At 40.1% G+C, this 25,871-nt stretch overlaps 1 protein-coding gene across 1 annotated transcript; it reads left to right on the forward strand.

Annotated features, from left to right (window-relative positions):
- Nucleotides 1–6,839: 6,839 nt before the first annotated feature.
- Nucleotides 6,840–23,796, forward strand: pole3 (polymerase (DNA directed), epsilon 3 (p17 subunit)). The gene is made up of 4 exons (XM_085358754.1): nt 6,840–7,241; nt 20,307–20,392; nt 22,355–22,473; nt 23,335–23,796. The coding sequence occupies exons 1-4, from the start codon at nt 7,176–7,178 to the stop codon at nt 23,514–23,516; spliced, it is 453 nt and encodes a 150-aa protein (XP_085214880.1). The 5' UTR covers nt 6,840–7,175; the 3' UTR covers nt 23,517–23,796.
- Nucleotides 23,797–25,871: the final 2,075 nt, after the last annotated feature.

The raw sequence follows: 25,871 nt of genomic DNA on the forward strand, positions 1-25,871 counted from the left end.
TCTTTTATTGTGAGCGAAGGTGTGCCCTAAACTCCGCTGCAGGTCCATATATCAAACGATCACTATGGCATTACTGAGAGTTGAAAAACTGTCTAAAGTCTTTCATCTTTAATAAAATGATCAGCGTTCTGCTCTACCAGGTGTAACAATTGAGTTTAACATCCAGGCATCCATGAAAACGGAATTTATGACATTTAACGGAGTTAGAAGTTAGCAGGGAGTTAGCTCGCTAGCTTCTATCTAAATACAATATAGCATGTCCTGACTGCGGGGTTTTGGAAACAAATTAAAACGTACAGCTCTGCTATCACTTCCAGCATAAATGAAGACAGAAAACTAAACAGCAGTGACGTTTGTAGGGTTACTGAAGTTGTGCTAGCTGGTATATAACGATGTGCTACGTGACCGCTAGCGACACAGCTATGTTAGCATAATATAAACACGCTAACTTTTTTTCCACTCGATAAAAGTTAACGTGAGTGTTCTCGGTGGTCAGGAACAAATGTAATCGCATGGCAGGATGCTGTAAAAGGACCAAACTTCAGCCAGGAGAACAACTGAGATAATCCATCCACAATACGAGGTTAGTCATTCATATACTGCTGCATGGGCTGGGTTGTAGTTACATTCTAAGGTTTTAAAAACTGAGCTTAAATAAATGATTAGCGGTAATAAAAGCCGAGGGAGGTCAACAGTGATCACTGACTGTTTTAGGAGATTTTTGAGATCAAATAGAAGAAAATACATAACATTAAACATGTTAACAACACAAAAGCCATATTAAACGCAGACTACTTTAGGCCCGGAAGATTCGTCACGTCATCGCTTAACGACCGGACAGGCCGCAGAGGGAGACTTTAATAGAGGTTTACTAACTCTTACTATCATGTCCATTGTGGAAAAATCTGTCTATATTTAGCATAATATATTTGAACAATCCAAGTATGCAAACTAAAATTGACAGGAGAGCTTATGAGACCACAAACACTGTTGAGGTCCAGTTCAGAGACACAGGTTTTGCACAGGTGAAGCCTAGAGGGGAGCTGGCAGCTACAGATTTGCTGATCTGCTTTTTTCCACACAATATCCACATTTTAAGTAAACAAATGCATGTATGAGAATCAGGCATAGGCTGTGTTCCGAAAAGTGTTTATTAAAATCTGTATTAAATGTGTACGTATTACATTTTTAAAAATTAGAATACAAATTTAATGCCACAAACCTGAGTTGTCATATACATCTGTGAGTTTATGTGCACAACAGTATGCACATGTGGTCTGTGCATGTACACACATGAAGAATTTGACATTGCAGCATCTATGAAAGTGTTCATTGTGTAAAACTCACAACCCAAACCTCTACTAGAAAACTGTCTAAAAAACTAGTTTCAATATTTAAACTGTCATTTGTAGTTTTTCTAAGCAAAATCCCCAACTGTTAAGATCTAATTGATATTTGTGTTGATGCTGTCTCCACTGAGTGAGCAGCAGCGCCCTCTGATGTTTGTGTGTAGAAGATTACAGCACCTGGTATTGCATAAACAGATTATTTGGATTTTGTTCAAGATTGATGATTATTTCACATTTTAATATTTTTAATGATAACATTATAAGTTTTGAATATCCCTTATTGCAGAATGAAGATCTCTTATGAAAGTTTGTTTGGTTTTATTCCAAGAAAATGACCAGCTTCAAATGTCGTCAGTGTAGGACACATACAGGATATCATGTTGAAATATAGAGAACTTACAATAGAAGCCACTAGAAACAAATTATTCCAGCCTAACTGATGAAATTTATGGCATTTTTATATGCTGACTGATATGCTGCTCAGTGCTTTGCTCCCTGCTTTTATCAGATGTTTTTTTCCCCTCAAACTTTATTGAAATTACAAAGTGAACAGCCAGTCATTCCAGTTCAGCCTGACCAGTAAACATACACGGCAAATAAAAGTAACAATATACAGTACAATGAAATAAGATGGACAAATAAATAAAAGGGGGGGGGGGGGGAAGGGGGGGGGAAATGTGACAGACTTCATAACAACTTTGTACTTGAAAGTCGTGACAGCTCATTTGTTAAACATTTCTGAATGAATTTCAATCAATGATAAACCTTTTTTATTGGAAGTTAATTTAAGAGAGTTTAAATAATATTCAATTTCAATCAAAAATAAATTAAATGATGGGGTTGTGTTTTGAAATTTACATTTATGTATGTGGAATTTCCCTAATAAGATATAAAGATTGACAATGGCACATATTTTTTTTTCTTTAGTTTCAAAATAAGTGATAATGTTCTTCCCTTCAATTTTGATTTCGTATGTTGTCTTGCACAGTATATAATTTTCAAGCTCTCTCCAAAATGTAGCACTATATGAACAGCCATAAAACAAATGAGTAACACTTTCAAGTTCAGTTTTACAAAAGGTACATTTTCTATCAATGTCACAGAATCTTGAAATGTACATGTTGGATGGATATATGTTATGTAATATTTTCAAATGTAATTCTCTAACTTTGTTTGTAATACAAAATCTAAAAGGAACAAACCACGCTTTATCCCAGGTGATATTATCAAAAATAGCATTCCAAAAAAACTTCCCCCTTGGAGTTATTTTCTTCGCATTATACAAACATTCTCTAATATGTTTATTGGTGCATTTCTTGCTTAAGAAATCAATACCATTTATATAAAGAGTGTTAACGGATGCATGTGGTGTGTTCTGTTTTATGTAGCTTTTCATCAACTCAGTCAGTCCGCTGGGAACGGACTTTATTACAGAGCTAAAATCTTTAAATTTGATAGGGAATGTTTTTTCTGTAATAAAGTCATTGTAACTAAGTAGCTGGCCTTCAGAGTCAAATAAGTCTTTTAAATAGATTATATTTTTATCAATCCAATTCTGCAAATAGTGATTTGTTCCTCTTAGTAATACATTCGTTATTCCAGATAATAGATCTATGTGGAGAAAAGTTATGTGAATAACATAATTTCCAAGCCAACAATGCCTGTTGATAAAATGCAGACATTTTAACTGGTAACTTTGATATACTGTAACTACAAGACAATAGGAAGTGTAAACCTCCAACATTTCTAAAAATGTTATGTGGAATGAAATGCCATAATGATCCAGGAGATTTTAAGCATTCTTTTAGCCATTTCACCTTAAATGTATAGTTCAGGTCCATGAAGTCCAGAAGGCCAAAACCACCTTTGTCTTTAGGTCCACAAAGCAATGATTTTTTTAGATGATGGTGCTTATTCTTCCATACAAAGTTAACAAATAAGTTATTAACATTTTTACATGTGGAATCATACACATTAAGGGAAAGGGCTGGATACACAAATCTGGAAACACCTTCAGCTTTAGTCAAAAGGATTCTACCAAAAATTGATAGGTCTCTCTGGAGCCATCAGTTCAGTATAGTTTTAGTTTTTCCATCCTGGGAGAAAAGTTGAGTTGTTGACGCTCTGTGTCATTCTTACAGACATGAATACCAAGGTATCTAACACAGTTTTTGACAGGAATATTGTATAAGGATTTGACATTTGATTGGTACAAACATAAAATTTCACATTTAGATTTATTTAGTTTTAATCCAGAGGCAATTGAGAAATCATTTATTAATGAAACAGCATTTTCAATCTGATCTTTGTTTTTTTAAGGATAAAACGGTGTCATCTGCTAGTTGAGTCACTCTGATTTCTTTACCAAAAATAGATAAACCTTTAATGACTGGGCTATTTAAAATGTGTAATGAAAGTAGTTCAGCCACAATCAAAAATAAAAAGGGTGAAATTGGGCAACCCTGGTGAACAGATCTCATGACTGGAAATCTTTTAGTAGTATTTGGATATAGTATAACACAACTGTCAATATTTGTATAAAACATTTCGATAGTTGACACAAAGTTTGGACCAAAACCAAAGGTTTTGAGTGCTTTAAATACGAAATAATGTTCTACTGTATCGAAAGCTTTATAAAAATCAAGAAACACAATAAGGGAATCATCATCTATATTGTCAGAGTAGTCTAATAGGTCAAAAATAAGCCTTATGTTTGAACTGATATGGCGGTTGGTCATAAATCCGGTTTGCGTTTCAGCTATGATCTCATCCAGATTTTTCTTTAATCTTTTGGCATAGACCAATGAGATAATCTTATAATCTATGTTCAAAAGCGTGATAGGTCTCCAATTTTCTATAACAAGAAGATCTTTATCAGGTTTAGGAATTAAAGTTATAATACCCTGTTTCATGCTTGTGGACATTTCTTTTCCATAAAGACATTCCTTAAACAATTCTAATAAAGGATCAACAATGATATCCCAGAACTGTAAATAAAATTCCACTGACAAACCATCATTACCTGGAGATTTGCCCTTTTTCATTGATCGAATTGCCTCTGAAATTTCTGATTTTGTTATGGGACGTTCACAATTAGTTTTAAAGTTTTCTGAGATAGTTGGTGCAAAGTTTTTAACTGACTCGATAAATCTATCGCAATCATTGATATTACAATTTGATTTGTATATATCTTTGTAGAATGAACCAACATGTTTTGAGATATCTAAATAATTAGTGGTTATGTTATTATCAATCTTAAGAGCAGATATATTGTTTCTTCTTTGGTTTCGTTTCTCAAGAGCAAAAAAGTAACTAGAATTTCTTTCACCTAGTTCTAGCCATTTTGCTTTGGACCTTATAAAAGCCCCTTTAGCCATATTAATATATCCATTATCTATTTCTTCCTTTAGTCTTTTCAATTTAATTTCTTCATCATCTGATAGAGCATCTTTCTTCATTAATATGTTTAATTCATTCATAATACTGATTTCTTTAGTGTCATTTCTTTTTTTAATTTCTTTGCTTCGCCTTATTGCCGCTTTCCTTACCTTGAATTTGAAAAATTCCCATTTTAGTGTGTGATTCATATTGGTAAACCCCCGAATATCTGTTCTGCCGTTTTTTCCACTATACTACAAAATGTATCATCATTCAATAAATTATTATTTAGCTTCCAAAAACCACGTAGTTTACTTTGACTTTGTTTATTGCCAACTAAGAGAATTGTGATGAATTTGTGATCAGTTAATGGAGCAAAATCATGAGAAGATTCTGAAACAAAATGTAAACACGAAGAAGATATTAACCACAAATCAATTCTGGATTGTAGAGATCTATTTGCATTGCTCCAGGTAAACTCTTTTGTATCAGAGTTGAAGAATCTCCATACATCTATAACTGCAAGTTGTTCACAGAAAAATGCAGTGCTTTTAAATTTTGAGTGTTGAGATGTTCTTATTGGTACTCTATCTATAAGATCGTCTGGAGCATCATTATAATCTCCTCCAAGAATCATGTGGGCTCCCTTATATTTTGATTTAAAAAAAATCAAGTTTCTCAGATAATTGTATGCACATAGATTTGGCCTGAGTTGTGTTATTATGACTGTATAAATTACAGACTATAAAGAAGGTGTTGTCCAATTTGAAAACCAGAATAATCCATCTGCCTTCATCTGAAGACAATGATTCAATAATATTACCTTTAAAGTTGTTAAGGAGAATGGCTACGCCTGCCGAATGTTGAGAGGCGTGGCAAAAATAACACTGATCACCCCACTGTGTTTTCCAGAATTTTACATCATTATCACTCGAATGAGTTTCTTGTAGAAAAATCAAATCAGCATTTTTCCGTCTACAGAAAATGAAAATTGACTTTCTTTTGGTACTGTCGCGAATACCTCTAACATTAAGGGATAGTATTTTTAAGGAACTGAAATGTAAGTCTGTCATAAGAGAAGAAGGGAATGAATAAAGTGAACTGGATGTCTGTAAAATTAACTAGAAATTTATAAGGTGCTAAGGTATAAACACCTAAAAGATACTCTCAAACAGGAAAACTAAATGTTGAGTACCTAAGTAAAAGTCTTCAGACTCTATTTGTTTTTCTTTTCCCCATTGAAGTGACCCAAATACTTAAGCAAATTAACATTTATACACCAATAAAAGTAGGATGTTTAACTACTCACGCTGTAAAACATAAGCAAGTCCAAACATAACCATAATAATGTTTGCCAAGTATTGGTACACCTAACTTGGAGGTATGAAAGTTTTATAGAAAATTTAAAGAGGATATTATTGGTTGTAAACATATTACCTAATGAACCTGAGGTATTTCAAGCAAAACAAAACAAACAAAAAAATACAATATACAAGTGCCTCCATCCATCCATCCATTCACTTCCGCTTCTCCTTTTCAGGGTCGCGGGGGGCGCTGGAGCCTGTCCCAGCTGTCATAGGGCGAGAGGCGGGGTACACCCTGGACAGGTCGCCAGTCTGTCGCAGGGCCAACACACAGGGACAGACAACCATTCGCACTCACATTCACTCGCACATTCACACCTAGTGGCAATTTGGATTATCCAATTAACCTATCCCCACAAGCTGCATGTCTTTGGACGGTGGGAGGAAGCCGGAGTACCCGGAGAGAACCCACGCAAACACGGGGAGAACATGCAAACTCCACACAGAAAGACCCCGGCCTGATGGTGGAATTGAACTCAGGATCTTCTTGCTGTGCGGCAACAGTGCTAACCATCGTGCCACCATGCTGCCTGGAGCATATACAAGTGCCTCAAATTATTAAATATTGAACAGTAACATTGGGAGCCTGAGGTAGTTGAAATACCTGTTAATGTTAGGTAACTTACAGAGTGAACTTAAAGTATTTCAGTCATCTTGCTGATCTTTTATCAGATGTCAGTCAATGGTCAACAGCGGACATACGTCACAAGAAGGTCAGAGGTCGAAGTTTATTGCTGACGTAGGAGCTTCGTGGTAGTTGGAAGATTCGCGGGAAATGTCTGAAAACAAGTCGGCTCTGACGTGAACGCGTACAACTTCAACCGGAGTTTGTAGTTTAACCTTTCAGACTTACCAGATAAAATATCAGTGTCTTCATATAACGTACGAAACGGAGAGAGTTTTAACGTTGGCTTGCTTAACTGAGGAACTCCACGCACACAGCATTGTCAACGACGCTAATCGGTTAGCTCAGCGGTAACAGCCTTTTAGCAACGATAACGGCTAAACCTGTTCTCCTAGGACGGCGGAAACAGCGGCGCACATACAACGGGCCCAGATAAATGCACATTAAACAGTGAGAACAATGGCAGAGAGGCCAGAAGACCTGAACCTTCCCAACGCGGTAATCACCCGCATCATCAAGGAAGCGGTGAGTGTGAACATCGAAACACGGTAGCAGTCACAATGTCGCGCGCGGTTGGTCTTTTTGTGTGTTTTATACACGCCGGGGATGGTTAAATACGCTAAACAAATACACGACGCAATTCTGGGAGGTCGCCGGTGACCCAGGTTAACTGTTTTTTTACGTTAACCGATTAGATTTGTTTACGTATTCCACTCTCCGTTTTTCAGATGTTCCGTTCGCTGTCTTTCTGTAACATAAATAACGTGGTGACATTTCCCTCACGACACCATCGATCAGCTCGCCGGTGTTCCAGATTATCTGGCGTCGCGAATTAACTGGTGACGGTCGAACAGACGTGTGGCAGACTTGCTTTTCAGGAGCCGCTACCGACAAACCAGCATTTGAGTACACACAAACTGCACGCTTTAGTTGTGAAGCGAAAACGCTGAAATCTGAGTAATAAAACGCACGAGGGAAACTATAACGAAGACGAGATTCTCCAGATCGTTTACTCTTGCTGTCTTGTGAACAGCATCGGCGTGGTGACGTTTATTTGTTTGCTGTTTTCGCGGTCGCCTCGTGCACGAGAATATCACCAGGTAAACTCGCAACATTTTTAAATATCTTGTTGTTCACGAGCAACAGGACGGACTGTGTTTGAGGTAACCTCACAAATGTCACAGATGAACTATTTAGTGTTTATTTGCTGGGTTGTCGGTAGCGGCTCCTGAAAACAAAGTCTACCTCACCAGTTAATTCGCGACGCCAGATAATCTGGAACACCGGAAATCCTGTTCACCTGCTTAACAACACCTGCTGATTCAGAAAACACAACTACATTAACTGGTGAAAGTTAATGCGGGCAGCTGCTGATCAATATACTATAACGCCCCACAGTATTCTGCACAAAATAAGCGAATGTAGCTTGTTTCCTCAGTGCAGCGCTGCTGCAGTTTGTGTGCCCCTTCAGAGTGACTCATGTGAGTTAAAAAAGCCAGATGAACACAGCACTGGGGTGAACCAAAGCTCCACACAATCCTGCAGGACATCCAATGTTTGATGTCGTCAAGGCAGCGTAATAAGAGCTGGGGATGGTCTGACCTAGGGGTGGGCGATATAAACAATATTGGCGACCGTGGCTCAGGGGGTTGGGAAGCGTATCTGTAACCGGAAGGTCGCCGGTTCGATCCCCGGGCTCTCTGTCCTGGTTGTTGTGTCCTTGGGCAAGACACTTTACCCTGCTGCCTACTGGTGTTGGCCAGAGGGGCCGATGGCGCGATATGGCAGCCTCGCTTCTGTCAGTCTGCCCCAGGGCAGCTGTGGCTACAACCGTAGCTTGCCTCCACCAGTGTATGAATGTGAGAGTGAATGAATAGTGGCATTGTAAAGCGCTTTGGGTGCCTTGAAAAGCGCTATATAAAAAATCCAATCCATTAATATATACGATAGAAACTATATAAATTTGGCCAACGATAGAGCGGTATCCGGTTGTTCATTCAGTCTGACGTCACTAGCCATGTCTGGGTCTAAACTCTGCTGCAGGTCCATATATCAAACGATCACTCAGCATTACTGAGAGTTAGAAACTGTCTAAAGTCTTTCATCTTTAATAAAATGATCAGCGTTCTGCTCTACCAGGTGTAACAATTGAGTTTAACATCCAGGCATCCATGAAAACGGAATTTATGACATTTGACGGAGTTAGAAGTTAGCAGGGAGTTAGCTCGCTAGCTTCTATCTAAATACAATATAGCATGTCCTGACTGCGGGGTTTTGGAAACAAATTAAAACGTACAGCTCTGTTATCACTTCCAGCATAAATGAAGACGGAAAACTAAACAGCAGTGACGTTTGTAGGGTTACTGAAGTTGGGCTAGCTGGTATATAATGATGTGCTACGTGACCGCTAGCGACACAGCTATGTTAGCATAATATAAACAAGCTAACTTTTTTTTCCGCTCGATAAAAGTTAACGTGAGTGTTCTCGGTGGTCAGGAACAAATGTAATCGCATGGCAGGATGCTGTAAAAGGACCAAACTTCAGCCAGGAGAACAACTGAGATAATCCATCCACAATACGACGGGCGACCGTGGCTCAGGGGGTTGGGAAGCGTATCTGTAACCGGAAGGTCGCCGGTTCGATCCCTGGGCTCTCTGTCCTGGTCGTTGTGTCCTTGGGCAAGACACTTTACCCTACTTGCCTACTGGTGCTGGCCAGAGGGGCCGATGGCGCGAAATGGCAGCCTCGCTTCTGTCAGTCTGCCCCAGGGCAGCTGTGGCTACAACCGTAGCTTGCCTCCACCAGTGTATGAATGCGAGAGTGAATGAATAGTGGCATTGTAAAGCGCTTTGGGTGCCTTGAAAAGCGCTATATAAATCCAATCCATTATTATTAATACGAGGTTAGTCATTCATATACTGCTGCATGGGCTGGGCTGTACATCGTAAGGTTTTAAAAACTGAGCTTAAATAAATGATTAGTGGTAATAAAAGCCAAGGGAGGTCAACAGGGATCACTGACTGTTTTAGGAGCTTTTTGAGATCAAATAGAAGAAAATACAAAACATTAAACATGTTAACAACACAAAAGCCATATTAAACACAGACTACTTTAGGCCCGGAAGTAGGATTCGTCGTGTCATCACTGAACAACCGGATAGTCAAAATCTCTATCGCAATAGGGCATGTTGATGATGTCATCAAGCTGCGCCTGTTTTGGTCAAAAGCATCGCAGCGGCTACAACCATTATCATCTGCAAAGAGATGAAGCACTTTTGAAATATGGGGAAAGCCAAAAACTGCGCTTCCTCCACTTCCGTAACATTTAACATTGATTCATTAATGTTGAATTGTCTCGCAGCTGCTCTGTTCCCATGTTGTTGCAGTATATTAATAACTAACCTCGTATTGTGGATGGATTATCTCAGCTGTTCTCCTGACTGAAGTTTGGCCCGTGTATAGCATCCTGCTATGCGATTGCATTTGTCCCTGACCACCAGAATCCCTCACGTTAACTTTTAATGAGTGGAAAAAAAGTTGGCGTTCATCCTCCAGCTTCACTGTGCTAATGTTATGCTAACATAGCTGTGTCACTAGCAATCCCATAGCACAACATTATATACCAGGTAGTCCAACTTCAGTAACCCTACAAACGTCACTGCTGTTTAGTTTTCTGTCTTCATTTATGTCAGAAGTGGTAGCAGAGCTGTACGTTTGAATTAGTTTAATTAGTCAGCAATGCTGATGATTTTATTAAAGATGAAAGAATTTAGACCGTTTTTAACTCTGTGTTCGTTTGACTTTGGGACCTGAAGGGACGGAGGTTTGGACCCAGATTACTTCGCGAAGCTCCTCACTACGGCAGCCGTAATGCTCTGACAATCCATCAAGCAGTGCGGCTTACCAAAGTTGTACTAAAACATTTTTTAACAGATTTCTGCAGCCAAAATCGGTTCGAGGTCAGTAAGCACAACCAGAATTCATACATAAGGCACACTCTAGATTTTTGAGAAAATTAAAGTTTTAGTGTGCCTTATAGTGTGGAAAATAATAAGTTATACAGAAGAAAAGAATATATCGCGATATATATCGTTACCGCAAATGCTTCAAATTATATCGCGATATGAATTTTAGGCCATATCGCCCAGCCCTAGTTTGACCCTGCTTTTTTTCCAGAGTTCTAAACAGAGGCATTTTCAGAGTTCTTGTTAAAATCAAGGTGGGCCTGCAACTGTAAGTAGACCACTTTCTCCAAAACTTTAGACAGGAAAGGAAGCTTTGAGATTGGCCTGTAATTGGACAGTTGGGTCCAGGTTATGTTTTTTAAGAAGAGGCTGAACTATAGCTTGTTTAAAGCATGATAGGACACAGCCCGTAGCAAGGGACGTATTAATTAATCTCAGGATAAAAGGCCCAACAGTATTAAACGTGTTTTTAAGCAAGCTTGGGGGGAGACAATCAGAGGGGCAGTGTGATGATCTTAGGTTACTAACTACCTCAGTCAAGTCATTAAGGGAGACTGGCTCAAACTGCTCTAAGACAGCTGGGCACATAGGAGAAAGACTAGGATCTGAGGTAGCAGTTGACGAGACAAGGGCCCTAATAGATAGACTCTTGTCGTAAAAAATGCTAAAAAAAATCATCACAAATACTTGGTGAAGAAATGACTCCAACATTATCACGTGAACTAAGAAAAAAGATTAAGGACATTAAAAAGTACCTGAGGCATGTGACTGTTTACTGACACGAAGTTTGAGACAAACTGTGTCTTTGCAGTTTTTGATGGCACCAGATGTCATGGCACGCCGTCTCTCGGTTCTGCAACGTTTATGTTTTATGTTCTTAGTGGTGTCCCTGCTAGTTTTAAAAACCCACTCCCTGTTGGTATATGAGCGACAGACGCTGCTTAACCCTTTAAGACCTACCATAGAACCAAGTCCGCCAGAGCTTACTTTATATTTTTACATGTTGTAGTGCCATTTTTGGGAGCATTTCAAGTTGCTATACATCAATACAACTGTTACAGCCCATATTTTAATAATATGTATGCATTATGTCCATAGTAACTACATAAATTGCAAAAAAGTTGCAATAAACTACAAAAAAATTGAAAATCGTTTTTGTTTTTTTACATATATTTCTACTTGGAGAAATTTAAGAGGTTTATTCCTCAAAACTTTAAATACAAAAAAGTTGCAAAAAACAGTTTACAACAACAGCAAATTTAGCTCTGGGAAGCGTGTTTGGGTCAGAAATTGGATGCGGTGGGTCCTTACCATCGGTGACCGTGGCTGTTTAGGACTTTATTTTGGCCTCAAACAGCGCTGCCTTCTTCCTATTTACCCGACGTCATCGGAGCACGCTCACCTGAGGCTGCTTTATTGGTCGCCATGCTGACGGGATACGAGGGGAGGTGGAGCAAATATGAACAACCTACAAATACTGCCTGCTGCCACGGATGGACAGAGTTAAATTAGCTCTCTTAAACTTCACACAATTTGTGTCTGGGCCAACATGCAAAGGCCACACTCTAGACCTTGTCTTGGGCTACGGGCTGAATGTATCAATGACTGAAAATTGTGTTTTACCTATTCTAGACCACTCCGCAATTTTATTTGATATTTTAATCCCTAAATCTCCAGCTTCTGAGAGGGGAAGATTGCCCCTCAGATCATCTCGTAATATTAGCCCCAAAATATTGCTTGGAGTTAAATTACATCTACCTGATGTGTTGGACCCTATTTTTACCCAGGAGTTATGTGTGGACACCTTGACTGCCAATCTTAATAATGCACTTCTTGAACTACTGGACTGTGTTGAAATGTTCAAAAAGGAACCCTAAGCCTTGGTTAAATGAGGAGCTCTTGAACTTGAGAAGAAATTGCAGAAAAGCCGAGCGTCACTGGAGATCTTCCAGACTAGAAGTATTTCTCCAGGCTTGGAAGGACTCATTGTCTTCTCTTCAATCAGCGATGTTGACAGCGAAAGCAAATTATTTCTCAAATCTCATCATGAGCCATAAACCTAACTCAAAACTCATTTTCAACAGTGTGCAAATTAAAGAGAGTAAGTCAACTCTCTGCTGTTCTAATTTGATAGCTTATGACTTTCTTACATTTTTCAGAGACAGGGCTGAAACACTTAGAAATCGTATTACTCACTCTAGGTGTTCATTAGACTACTCAGCTGCTTTGCCTGTTGGTGCTGATAAACTGTTCTCTGACTTCAAGGTTATTTCTCTGTCTGGATTAACTAAGGTTGTAAAAGCAGTTCGATGTACAACCTGTTCTTTGGATCCTCTACCAGCCTGGGTTATAAAGGAACTGTGGTCAGCATTAGGACCCTACATTCTGTTTCTTTTAAATACTTCATTGACGACTGGAGTCTTTCCTGAATGTTTTAAATCGGCTGTGGTAGTGCCGATCTTGAAAAAGCCTGGACTGGATGTTGACATGGTCGCAAACTATAGACCCATCTCACATCTGTCTTTTTTGTCTAAAATCTTTGAAAAAGTGGTTTTTAAGCAGCTCACTGAGCATCTGTCAACTAACAATCTGTTTGAACCATGTCAGTCTGCCTTTAGACCAAATCACTCCACAGAAACAGCTTTAGTCAAAGTGGTAAATGATCTGCTGGTTAATGCAGACAATGATCGCACTTCAGTTTTATTACTGCTGGATCTAAGTGCTGCGTTTGACACTGTGGATCACTGGATTTTATTGGATAGGCTTGAACATTTTATTGGAATTACAGGAAATGTTTTATCATGGCTGAGATCTTACCTGTCTGGGAGGTCTCAGACTGTTGCTTGAAAAATGATCTCTCAGAGACTTGTGCAGTGAGGCATGGGGTCCGTACTTGGACCATTGCTGTTTTCTATGTACCTGCTGCCTCTTGGTGTTCTTTTACGTTCTTTTAATGTAACCTTTCATTGTTACGCTAATGACCTGCAGCTTTATGTCCCTCTAACCATTGGAAATTGTGCTGAAGTCTCTAAACTAGAATGTTGTTTATCTGCAATTAAGGGCTGGTTATCGGATAATTTCTTGCTCCTAAATACTGATAAGACAGAGTTGATGGTCATTGGGCCACACAAATTTCAGCACTTGTCCCAAAATTTCATCTTGAAAATTGATGACAGTGCCATAAATTGCAGGAACAAGGTAAAAACTTGGGTGTGTGGTTCGATATGGTGCTCTCCTTTGAATCTCATGTAAAAGAGATAACAAAGACCGCCTTTTATCATTTGAGGAACATAGCCAGAATCAGACAAGTTTTGTCAAGCGACACTGCAGAGGTTCTTGTCCATGCATTTGTGTCTTCCCAACTCAGATATTTCCGTGACGCACACATACAGTCCGTGGGAAAGCGCCAAGTCTAGTGTGTGACCTTTTTCATGCATGGGACCAGTAACCCACTGGGTCAATTTAAAAGCGTCAATAATATTTAAAAAGTCCTTGACCAGAAGTTTAGAGTCACAGCAGACATGGATGTTAAAATCACCAAGGATTAAAAAACTGTCGAATTCAAGAACAATTCCAGCCATAAAATCTGAAAACTCTTTGATAAAATCCTTATTAAACTTGGGAGGACGATATATGAGGGCACACAAAGGCGCAGCAGAGCTCAGGTGTAACTCAAAGAGCTGGAGATCAAAACTAGAAAATGAATCGTGCTGTAATGTGTGATGGCAATGAAATCGAGCATTGAACAAGCCAACCCCCTACCAGAGGACCGAGGGAGGCTGAAAAATGAGCAATCAGGAGGAACCAGTTCCGAAAAAGCTACAGACTCACCGGGTTGAAGCCATGTTTCTGTCAGAAACAGAAAGTCCAGCTGTTGGGACTTTAGGAAGTCATTTAATACAAATGTCTTGTTTGCTAAAGATCTTACATTTAGTAGAGCCATTTGAAGGGTGTAGATTCTAACATCAGATGCTCCGGCTCGGTTAAGCGTGCAAAGATTTCTGTGGTCTACACCAGCGGTCCCCAACCTTTTTTGTGCCACGGACCGGTTTATGCCCGACATTATTTTCACGGACCGGCCTTTAAGGTGTCGCGGATAAATACAACAAAATAAAACCAGTACCGGTACTGGGAAAAAAAGATTTATTCATAACACACGTGAAAAGACCCAGGAAAACAGAGTTATTGATAAAAACGATAACAAAATAACGCTGAAAACCGACAAAAACCCTGAAAACCAGACATTTCACACCTGAGCCTCAAATCTCACGGCCCGGTACCAAACGACTCACGGACCGGTACCGGGCCGAGGCCCGGGGGTTGGGGACCGCTGGTCTACACCACATCCACGGGTCCGAGGCCGCTTGGGGAAATAAAATGCTGACCGCACTAAGCTGGTCAGCATAATGATGCAATGTGTGCTAGGGCTGTTCGATATATATCGGATGACGATATAAAAACGTCTATTTCATTTTACGCTATCGTTTGATTCGTGGTGTTGCAAAATAAACTGTTTACAGCAATATTTTTTCATGGTTCTGATGGACACTGTAGTGGCTATATTCATTTCTTAAAGTTCTCTCTTTCTCTTATATTTAATATAACCACACTACTGACAGACAAGCGCTTGTTTTTATGCGTTGTGGTTAGCAACAACGACGGTAACAGCATCGGGTGTCCGCTTGTTTATGTTCCACATAAACCTTTCACAATAAAGCTCAAGATCCTGTTGAGACTTTTCAAAATAAACTGAATCACGTGAAAGAGCAGATTGTTTACGGATGAGAAGTAAAAAAGAGCCGCCAGGTGCTAAAAAATAAACCTTAGACTCAAACGTTAGAACAGGCTTTTCCCCGCAGCACGCCGTGTAATAAATACTCACAAAGAAAACGGCGGCAGTTACAACTTATGTCTAAAAATGTATCGTTTCATTCATCGGTTAAAACACTTGACTCCAGCTACATGACGCACAGCTGGAAACACTTCACGCAAGTCGAGCTGCCCGCGATTCACAGAATTTACAGAAAATGTTACATTTTTGTGATTTATATCGTTATCGGACGATAGATGTCTTATATCGGGATATGAGGTTTTGGTCATATTGCACAGCCCTAATTTATGCCCACAAATGGCATCGGGACCACCAGCTTTAACCCTCTGAAATTAGAGATGATTGACACTATGGAGCCTTGCTCTCAAAAACAGACATAGATGTAGTGCTGCCTGTGAAGCTGGATTTAAGACACAAGTGCTTAAAGTTTTTAGAACACATCAGCTTGTCATTACAGAACTTGACATTACTGGGTTGGTTGTTTGCAGCTAACAGACTTAAATTAGTTTATGTTAGCGATGTTGTTGTTTAGCTAGCTGCACTCACATGGGAAAATCCAGCTGTTAGGATTTGTAAAACGCATTATAAATGAGAACAGCGGAGAGCCCAGTCACCAGACAGACAATTTGGAGTCCAACACTTTAGGTTTTCCTCACTACGCTGTGTGTAAATCAGTCTCCAGCTTGTTGGTCCAGGGAACGACCTGTCACCCGATTCAGACAGGCTCTCCATGACACGGGCCCCATTTAAAGTGCTTTACACACCCAAACATTACAACTAACAGCTGGATTTTTGTGTTTCAGTGCAGTTGGAATAAAAACATAAAGCCACTTACTGCTTTCAAATTCAAATTCAAATTTTATTTGTCACACACACACAACCATACACAGTATGACATGGGGGTGAAATGCTTGTAGCTGTACAATGCCCGACCATTAAATGACAGAAGAAAAGTTTTACAATATTTACAATTTACTACAAAAATTTACAAATTAACTTAGGAATTTACAGTAAAGAATGTGCAAATAGCAGAAGAGATTATAAAGATAAGGATTATAAATTATAGGAATTATAGGATTATAGGAAATGTGTGGTGGTGCGTGTGGTGGTGTGTGGGAGAGTCCAGTCCTACACCTGGTTCAGGCCCCGAATAGCCTGGGGGAAGAAGCTCCTCTTCATTCTCTCTGTTTTGGCCTTAAGGGAGCGGAAGCGCTTCCCAGACCTCAACAGTGAGAAGAGTCCATTGTTGGGATGGGAGAGGTCCATCATAATCTTCCTAGCTTTGGACTTGCACCGCTTGGTGTAGATGGACAGCAGGTCAGGGAGCTCTGATTGAATGATGCGTTCTGCCGAGCGCACCACCCTTTGCAGATCTCGTCTGTCCTGCTTGGTGCTGTTCCCAAACCAGGTGCAGATGTTTGACGTCAGGACGCTCTCGATGGTGCAGGAGTAGAAGTTCTTGAGCACCTTCAGTGGCAGATGGAAGTCTCTAAGTCTTCTGAGGAAGAAGAGACGCTGACGGGCTTTCTTAACCAGGGTGTTGATGTGACAGGACCATGACAGGTCCTGAGTGATGTGGACACCCAGGTATCGGAAACTGTCCACTCTCTCCACTGGCGTGCCACTGATGATGAGGGGTTTGTAATTCCTCGCCTGCTTTGTAGTGAAGTCCACGATCAGCTCCTTAGTCTTGCTGATGTTTAGGAGGAGGTTATTCTCCTGGCACCAGGTCTCCAGGTTCCTAATCTCCTCCAGGTAGGCCGTCTCGATGTTGTCGGAGATCAGGCCCACAACAGCAGTGTCGTCAGCAAACTTGACAATGGAGGTGGTGTCGGATGTGGCTACACAGTCATAAGTGTACAGTGAGTACAGCAGGGGGCTTAAAACACAGCCCTGAGGCACTCCAGTGCTGAGTGAGATGGAGGGGGAGACTTGTTTTCCTACCCTCACTGATTGGGGTCTGTCTGTGAGGAAGTTGAGGATCCACTGACACAGTGATGAGCTGAGTCCTAGATCCGTCAACTTGGTGAAAAGCTTAGAGGGAATTATTGTGTTGAATGCTGAACTGTAGTCCTCGAACAGCATCCTAACATAATTCCCTCTGCCAGTGTCCAGGTGACTCAGGGATGTGTGGAGCAGGTGAGATATGGCATCGTCTGTGGAACGATTAGTCCGGTAAGCAAACTGAAGTGAGTCGATGGTGGGAGGAAGTGAAGAAGTGATGTGATCTCTCATCAGTCTTTCAAAACACTTCATCACAATTGAAGTCAGTGCTACTGGACGGTAGTCATTGTGGCAAGCGGGCTGTTGTTTCTTTGGAACAGGGACAATAATGGACCGTTTGAAGCACGTGGGAACCACAGCTTGGGCCAGGGAGAGGTTGAAGATCTCCGTGAACACCGGCGCTAGTTGATCAGCGCAGGCTCTAAGGACCCGGCCAGGGATTGCATCTGGTCCTGCTGCCTTCCTGGTGTTCACCCTCCTGAAGGTGTTCCTCACGGCATGCTCTGTGATGACGAATGCATTTTCTTCACTGGTGCACTCCGAGCGCGCGCAGCCGTTTGTTGTTTTGATTGCTGCGGCGTCGAAGCGAGCATAAAACGTGTTCAGCTCATCAGCCAGTGAAGCATCGGCATTCATCATTGAAGAAGCTGGTCGTTTATAGTCCGTTATAGTCCGCAGTCCTTTCCACAGGCTCCTAGAGTCGCACTGTCGTAGCTGTGACTCTAGTTTTTCCCCGTAGCTCCGCTTTGCCTTTCGGACCGCGCTGCGCACGTTGTAGGACGCAGCCTTGTATAGGTCCATATTACCGGAGACAAGCCCTTCATTGTAGGCAGCGGTGCGTGATCTCAGAGCGTCGCGGATGTTTTTATCCACCCACGGCTTCTGGTTGGGAAACGTTCGGATGATAGTTCTTTCTGCTGTGTTGTTCGCTAGTTTCCCGATAAATCCCACAACTGCTTCCGTAAACATGTTGATGTCATCAGAGCTGCGCCGAAACATGTCCCAGTCTGCGTCATCCAGTGCGTCCTGCAGCGCGGCTTAAGAGACAGTTGCTTGTTGGTAGTCTCTGCTTTACGGTCAAGATGAAAAGGAATACCAAACCCTGTCAGTTCCAGGTCCTTGCCCCAGTACACAAGTGTTCCTCATTTCATGTTTAAGTGAGTCAAGCTTATAGCTTGTTAAGCTTATAGCAGTCTCTAAGGTTTGTGTACCTGAGTTGCCTTCCAATTTCACCCATTCTCCCTCTTTTCCTACATGAAGATTTTCCGTACAGTCTGAGCTCTGGAGGAATATTCACCGGCTTGACTCAGCTGATAGACCATAGTGACAGGAGGAACCCTCATCTAAGAATGAGTTTACATGTTGGTCGTGGCCTGATATACAGTTCTGCTCAAAAGCAAGAGGAGATAAGACCACAAATAACCTCATTATCAGTAAACCGGCTGACCCGACCGATCATTTTTGGCAAATACTGGAAAGCACATCTGGTACCGGAATATTATAGAGGGATATAAATGTATATAGATTCCATCTCCACAATGAGTCCTAATGGCCACGTTTGCTATCATTACACCTTACTGTAACAAGCATAGCATATGTAAGCATATATGTCTCTGTGTATATTATCTCCTAACCTAATGGGCCAGTCTCAACAAAACTTTGTACACATACGCAGGTTATTGACATCTATATATGCTTTCTTTTTTTGAAAGCATTTATGATAAATTCCAGTTGTTTTGATTTTCATATTCATCATCACCTGTGAATGTAAGCTACATTACGTTCTGTTTTTGTTTGTTTTTATGTTCAATGGCGATCGCCCTTATGTAACTTCAGTCACCACTCGAAAAAGTAAAGCAGTCAGAAATGTGTTGCATTATCAATGCAGAGAAGCATGGATAAGAATTGCACAGTTCGAGACAGAACTGCAGTGGAACCCCGATTTACAAAATTAATTCGTTCCTTTCGTAAGTCGAAGCACCCATCGTGCCTTTTTGACTGATGCTGAACAATAGGCTAATTGCTAACTAGAACAACAATACGTCGTTCAAGTGCAACAGCGAAGCGCAAGTATGGAAGCCAAGGGATTGTCACATGATTCGGAAGGCATTGTAAGCTCAGCCAATCAAAGCCAGCGGATTTCCCGAGTAACGAAATCAGAGTCAAGTTACGAAGGCACTGAACATTGCCGTTCAGTGCCTTCGTACCTGTAACTTGAATTTTTTGTGAAACGGGGTATTCGTAAGTCGGGGTTCCACTGTACTTATAGAACTAGACTATCAATAATTATGATTGTGTTGTTGGAGAAAAGATAAATGATTATTGCAGGCTTAGCAGGTTATGCTGTGACTAAAAGGTTGTGAATTATTATGCTCTGCCTGACTCAGCTGGTTATGTTTATGGCGTTTCAAACAGGTGTTGCCAACAGGGAAGATGCCAAGTGCCCTCAGGTGGGCAAATTTTGTAACATCGACTCTTATAACCAGGTTAAATGATGTTACTCTTGTCCCTTGTTTCTTTATTGGCTGGTATTGATACTGATTGACCGATGTATCAGTCAGGCTCAATGTTGGACCTGATATTGAGTTTTGGTGAACAACCACCAAATATAAGTTCAACACTTGGAATCGTCTCCAGGTGCAGCTTCATTTGCTTGTTACTTCATGAAAAAATAATTTAATGCAATACTGGCCAACCCCTTATGGGCCTTTGTTGGCTGACTGTGTTTTCTGATAATGTGTATGTAGTGTACCCTTGAGATAACACTTCTGTAATGTTTATTTTCAACAGCTCCCAGATGGGGTGAATGTGTCGAAAGAAGCAAGAAGAGCCATATCCCAAGCAGCCAGTGTGTTTGTGTTATATGCCACCTCCTGGTAAGAACTAATAAATCCCATTTACATAATGTGACCACTATTTATTTATTTTAGCAACTATAATAGGGGCGGGCGATATTTCTAATATACTTGCTGTATCTCGAGTTTTTCCACGTATGATGGTTAAAATGGCTTAAACATAATCATAGGTTGCCATGGAAATATTAAGCTGTCTGCATTTAAGTCAGTTTTTATTTTCTCTCACATGCTGTGAATTCATCAATAACCCCCCTGCCCAACACTGAGCATGCGTGTTTATATATATTTATATAGAGAAAAATATGTCAAAGTACAGTAATTTGCAAAACATGCCGTAAAATTATTGGCGCAAAAGGTAGCAGTACCACGAAATTATTCCACCAGCTGAAAAGTCATCCACTGCAAAATTAAGACTGTTTTAAACTCGGCATGTGAACATCTCCCCACACACCAAAGACAACTTTAAACCCGCTGTCATATGAGCTACAACGCCTATCGGCAAGAAGCTGAGACTCTGAGGTTTCTGTGGACCACACATGCTGATATTTTCTTTAAAAGAACAAACAAACAAACAAAAAAACCTGACTTCACTGAGGCTTACACTGCAGCTCACCCCCTTTGCCCCCAGGGGGTGTTGGGGCTCAAGACATATCACGAAATATATCATGTTTTGCGGTATAGCCACACACACAAAAAAAATTGCGATGTTGCATTTTCCTCATATCGCCCAGCCCTAAATTATAATGACTCCGACATACATGCACATATATTTATTAGGGGTGCAACGATACACAAAATTCACGGTTCGATATTTTTTCGATACAAAAAAATGTTCATGCCTTTTTAATTTGTCATTTATTAAAATTATAAATATATATTTTAACTCAAAAGTACAGTTTTTAAATTTAATGTTGCTGAAACAACAAAGTAATAAAAAAATCTATCTGATGGAGAAATCACTCATCTTTGGAAAAGAGAGTTTATTACAGAGAAATGTCTCTTTCCAAAATAAAAGCTATACTATACGCTTCTTCTGGGCTATATTCTCAGCAGCATATTAAACATATCAGGTCCCCATAAGGAGAATCCTGTGCTAACGGCTGTCTAAATGACTCGGGTAAAGTTTGTAGCATGCTGCTTGTTGTTTTTGTCTGCTTCCACTTGTCTTTGCACTAGGATGCTGTCGGAGTAAATGTGCAGTCATATTCGTTGTGTTCCCACTAGTGCTTTCAGGTTAATCTCGTTGAAATGACATTAACGCGCCATAACGCGGCAAATCGTGCGTGGGGCTGGACGGTGAGACCAATTGAGCATTGCGTGGCACATCCAACATACTGTTTTACTTTAGTCCATGACGCGCTTATCTTCAGGGTCATACTTCACATGAAAACCAAAATAGTTCCAAACACCAGATCTGAATGAGGGTGGGGGAGGTTCAAGTTGCCATGTTGCAACGAGCTTAGCTTCTGTCTTGCTAGCTTGCGCTGCGCTCAGTGGATCTGCGCTCGACAGTGCAGCCTAGGCGGAGTAGTCGAACGCAGATTCACTGAGCGCTCAACACAGACAGCATCGTCAGAAGAAAAGTTGATAAAATAAATTAAAAATTTTGTATTGTTTGATACACATGTGTACCGAACCGAAAGCACTGTATCGAACGGTTCAATATCGATACGAGTATTGTTGCACCCCTAATATATATATATATTTTTTGTACTTTATTTATTCGAAATTCTGTTTTTAAATTTTTTTTTTTATACATAGAATAAAAGTTTATCAAGAGTGCATGTAATTTTGTTGTGCTTTTGGCACGACAATAAAATCAATTTTTATTCTAATTTCCAGCACAGCAGCAAGCTAAGAATGCTATGATGTGAATGTTAATTCACAAACACTGAATCAAACAACTGCTTCAGTTTAAATGTTTTATTGTTTCCCCCCTGCTTTTTTTTTTTTTTTTTTTTTTTTTTTTCTTCTTCTCCTCAGCGCAAATAATTTTGCTATGAAGGCCAAGCGAAAAACTCTGAATGCAGGAGACGTCTTGGCTGCAATGGAGGAGATGGAGTTCGAAAGGTTCCTGGAGCCCCTCAGAGAAGCTTTGGAAGGTGAAACTTTGAAAATACTCTCAGCTTTTAAAGATATTTTAATAAGTCCACAATAAGTTCAGTGACATCAGGACTTTTATTCATTTCCTTGTGAAGTTGTGAAAACAACACTAATGTTTGTATTAGGGATGTTTTTGTGACTAGTTTCTAAATGAGTGGGACAAAAAGTAAACTCGCCAGACTAAAACTGAGAGACGCTCAGATATCAAGTGAAATTTGAGAATGTTTAATGGAAAATGTCAAAAACTAATAACCGACAACTCTAAAGCTAATATACACTCTGATAGTAAGTTAACTTTAATATTTATTTATTGCCCCAAACTTTCTAAACAGAGGCATTTTAAACCATTTATCACATTCTTCAATAGTATATCATGCTTTTTAACAATGCAGCACCTCTCATTGTGCATTATCAACCTTACACATCCCCAGACAGACAACGAAGAAGGAAACACTTAAAACACACTGATGTTAAATTGCGACTAAGTAGTGTGGTGCATGCACTATAACTAATAGATGTAATCTCTCCAGCGTGTCCCGGGTCTACGCTGGGGCCGCCTCCTGGTAAGACATGCCCATCTGGAGCTTAGTGGGCTCCTTTCAATGTGGAGAAGTAGCAACTCTACCTTGAACCCCTAACCAATGAGTGAAATCCTCACCCTATTGCCCATCCACCTTTTGGAGAAAGCTAATTTCCTCATTAAACATTAAAATCACATGTTGACCCTTTTAAAAAAAAAAAAAAATGTATTTATTTATTTTTTTAGTCAGTATCATCAATTATGTCAACAAATCATCGCAGCCCTAAAGTAAAATATAATTAACTGCAAGTAACAGCAGGTGTTTTTCATTTGTCAACAGTGTATAAACAAGGACAGAAGGGAAAGAAGGTGTCTGAGCAGAAACGGAAAGATAAAGAGAAGAAGGTCGACACAGAGAATAATAAGAGCAGAGATGAGGAAGGAGAGGACGACGATGAGCGCATGGAAGAGGAGCCTGAGGTCGAGAATGAAGCCGAGGAGGAGGAAGAGGTGGAGAACTGATAACATTCTCCCCACAGAGAACTCCGTCACATACTCTGAGATCATTCCTGGCCAAATGGGATATGTGTGCGTGCAGCTCAGCGTCACCATGTATCAAATGATAATGAAATGTGAACTGAAAACGGGTGACTTCTAGCCTGAAAACATGCAACACAAAGCACAAAGAAGTCACCTGTCTAGATATGTCATGTGACCTCCAATTTTGGATAAAAGAATAACAGACAAAAAAAATGCACATTTGATTCTGCTCCCTGATGTGACAGTTTTTCTACATGACAATGAAGGGAATATGTCTGGTTTTCAGACAAAATAAAACGTTTAAAAGATGTCATCTTGTTCAAACGTCTCCCCAAAAAATGTATATTAAATTGCAATGAATAGAATTGAAAACTGTTACCTTTTATCTGTTAAGAATTGAAAAGATGAAATGAAATCACTGATTTCTTTGCATAGTCTCCTAAGCCAAAGTTCTGAAAGTAGAGTTGGAACACGTGTTATCATATAGGAACTTTAAGGCAGATTCTGGCAACATTTGGATTTAAATCTGCGAGATTGAAGTTGTCACTAATATTGGGTACAAAAATGCATGTTTACAGCTTATCCCACAACTACAGCTGAGGTGCATTGAGACAGTGAGCTGCTGTTGGGTTTTATACCTAGAGAAACTAGTTGTTTTGTTGTTTTTGAACCATTTATACTTTTGTAGACTTGTATACAAGTTGCTAAGATTTTTAATAAATTTGTATAAAAAGCATACTTGCAAGCTTTGTCTTGATAAAACCGGTACCTTGGGCTGCTTCTAAAAAAAGCAAAGGTGGGGCTGTCTCTAACCAGGTAATGCATGTCCAAATGGTAAATAGTCTGGCTTTTGTATAGTGCTTTCCTGCTCTATGTGAGCACTGAAAGCACTTTATACAACTTGCCTTATTCTCCCACTCATACATGCATTTGTCCTCCTTTTTTCCAAGTAAGTGTTTTCTAGCGTTCACGCAAATTCGTACTCTGACGGATGCATCGGAGAGCAACTTGATACCTTGCACAAAGATGTTCAGTATGCAGACTGTGTGCGGTCAACCTTCCACCAACCCTCTGATTAGTAGATGACCTGCACTACCTTCTGAGCCTAAAGGATGTCAGCCACTAGCCACTTTTTAGCCCACAACATGGGCTAAAAATTGGACAATAGAAAAAAATAAAAACGTTATCTGGTCTAATGTTTCAATTTCTACTGTGACATGGGCACACCATGCGGCCAATCGCATACAAAGACCGACTGGGATCATACCATTTTGTGAAAGACAGAAACAGTGCAGATGTTCAGAATACGGCAAGTGTAGATGTACAGGCCAGGTAGAGAAACGAGGGAGTGGATTTAAATGCAAGGTTGTCAGGAAACATTGAAGAAAAGAGTGAAAATGTAAAATCGGCAGCATCTGGCTGCATTTCAGTCATGCTGAAGACTGCAAAGCTGAGTGCAGAACTGATTCAATTAGGAGCTGGTTAAAGTGATACCTGTTTTTGTTTTCAGCTATTTTCCATTGTGGGGTTGACAAAAGGCTTTAACTTGTTCTGATGCATGTTCTCTCTAGCAGTAGTAAATGTCTTTTATGAAAACACTGAATAAAAAATGGCGCCCTTGTGGTACCCCGCAGGGTAGGGAGGCAATGTTAGAGAACCTGTCGGTTCTAACAGAGATGGTCCGATTAGACAAGTAGGAAGAAAACCAGTCTATGGCATTGCCAGATACACCAGCCAAAACCTTAAGCCTATTAAGTAGGATTTTGTGGTCAATAGTTTCCTCCATTAAAAAAAATCATTATAGGCCATTATAGGAGTGGTTTCAGTGGAGTGCTGCCTCTGAAATCCAGAGTGAAAAGGGTCAAAAATCGCTAATCTTTATAGTAAAGATCTGAACTGATTTTCTAAAAAAATTTTCTAATAATTTGCTTATAAATGACAATTTTGAAATAGGCCGATAATCAGAGCTGGCATCAAAATTCAGTTTCTTCAATGTGGAGTTGCCTCAGCATGTTAAAAATAGGATGGAACATGACCTTGCCTCTGTGAACTCTTGAAGATAGATAGCAATGTGGGGTCGATGCTGGTGAGAGTCCCAGACAGGACAGGGAGGTAATATATCTAAGGAGCACGATGAAGATTTAATTTTACCTGTTACTTTAGTTAAGTCATTCGGTGTAACTGGAGTAAAAGAAGTGTGTCCTTATCTCCCAGAGAAGGCCAAGTTGTTGTCAACAAAGAAACCTACACACAGAAATCCACTGAAAATGGAAACATCAGCCAAAATATCAGCAGGGATTTAATAATATAACTTTATGAACTCTGTGAAAATGATTT

The sequence above is a fragment of the Diplotaxodon limnothrissa genome, linkage group LG1 (assembly GCF_057381915.1).
Source record: "Diplotaxodon limnothrissa isolate DT_005_m linkage group LG1, D_limnothrissa_male_GT1.1, whole genome shotgun sequence".
Classification (NCBI taxonomy): Eukaryota; Metazoa; Chordata; class Actinopteri; order Cichliformes; family Cichlidae; genus Diplotaxodon; species Diplotaxodon limnothrissa.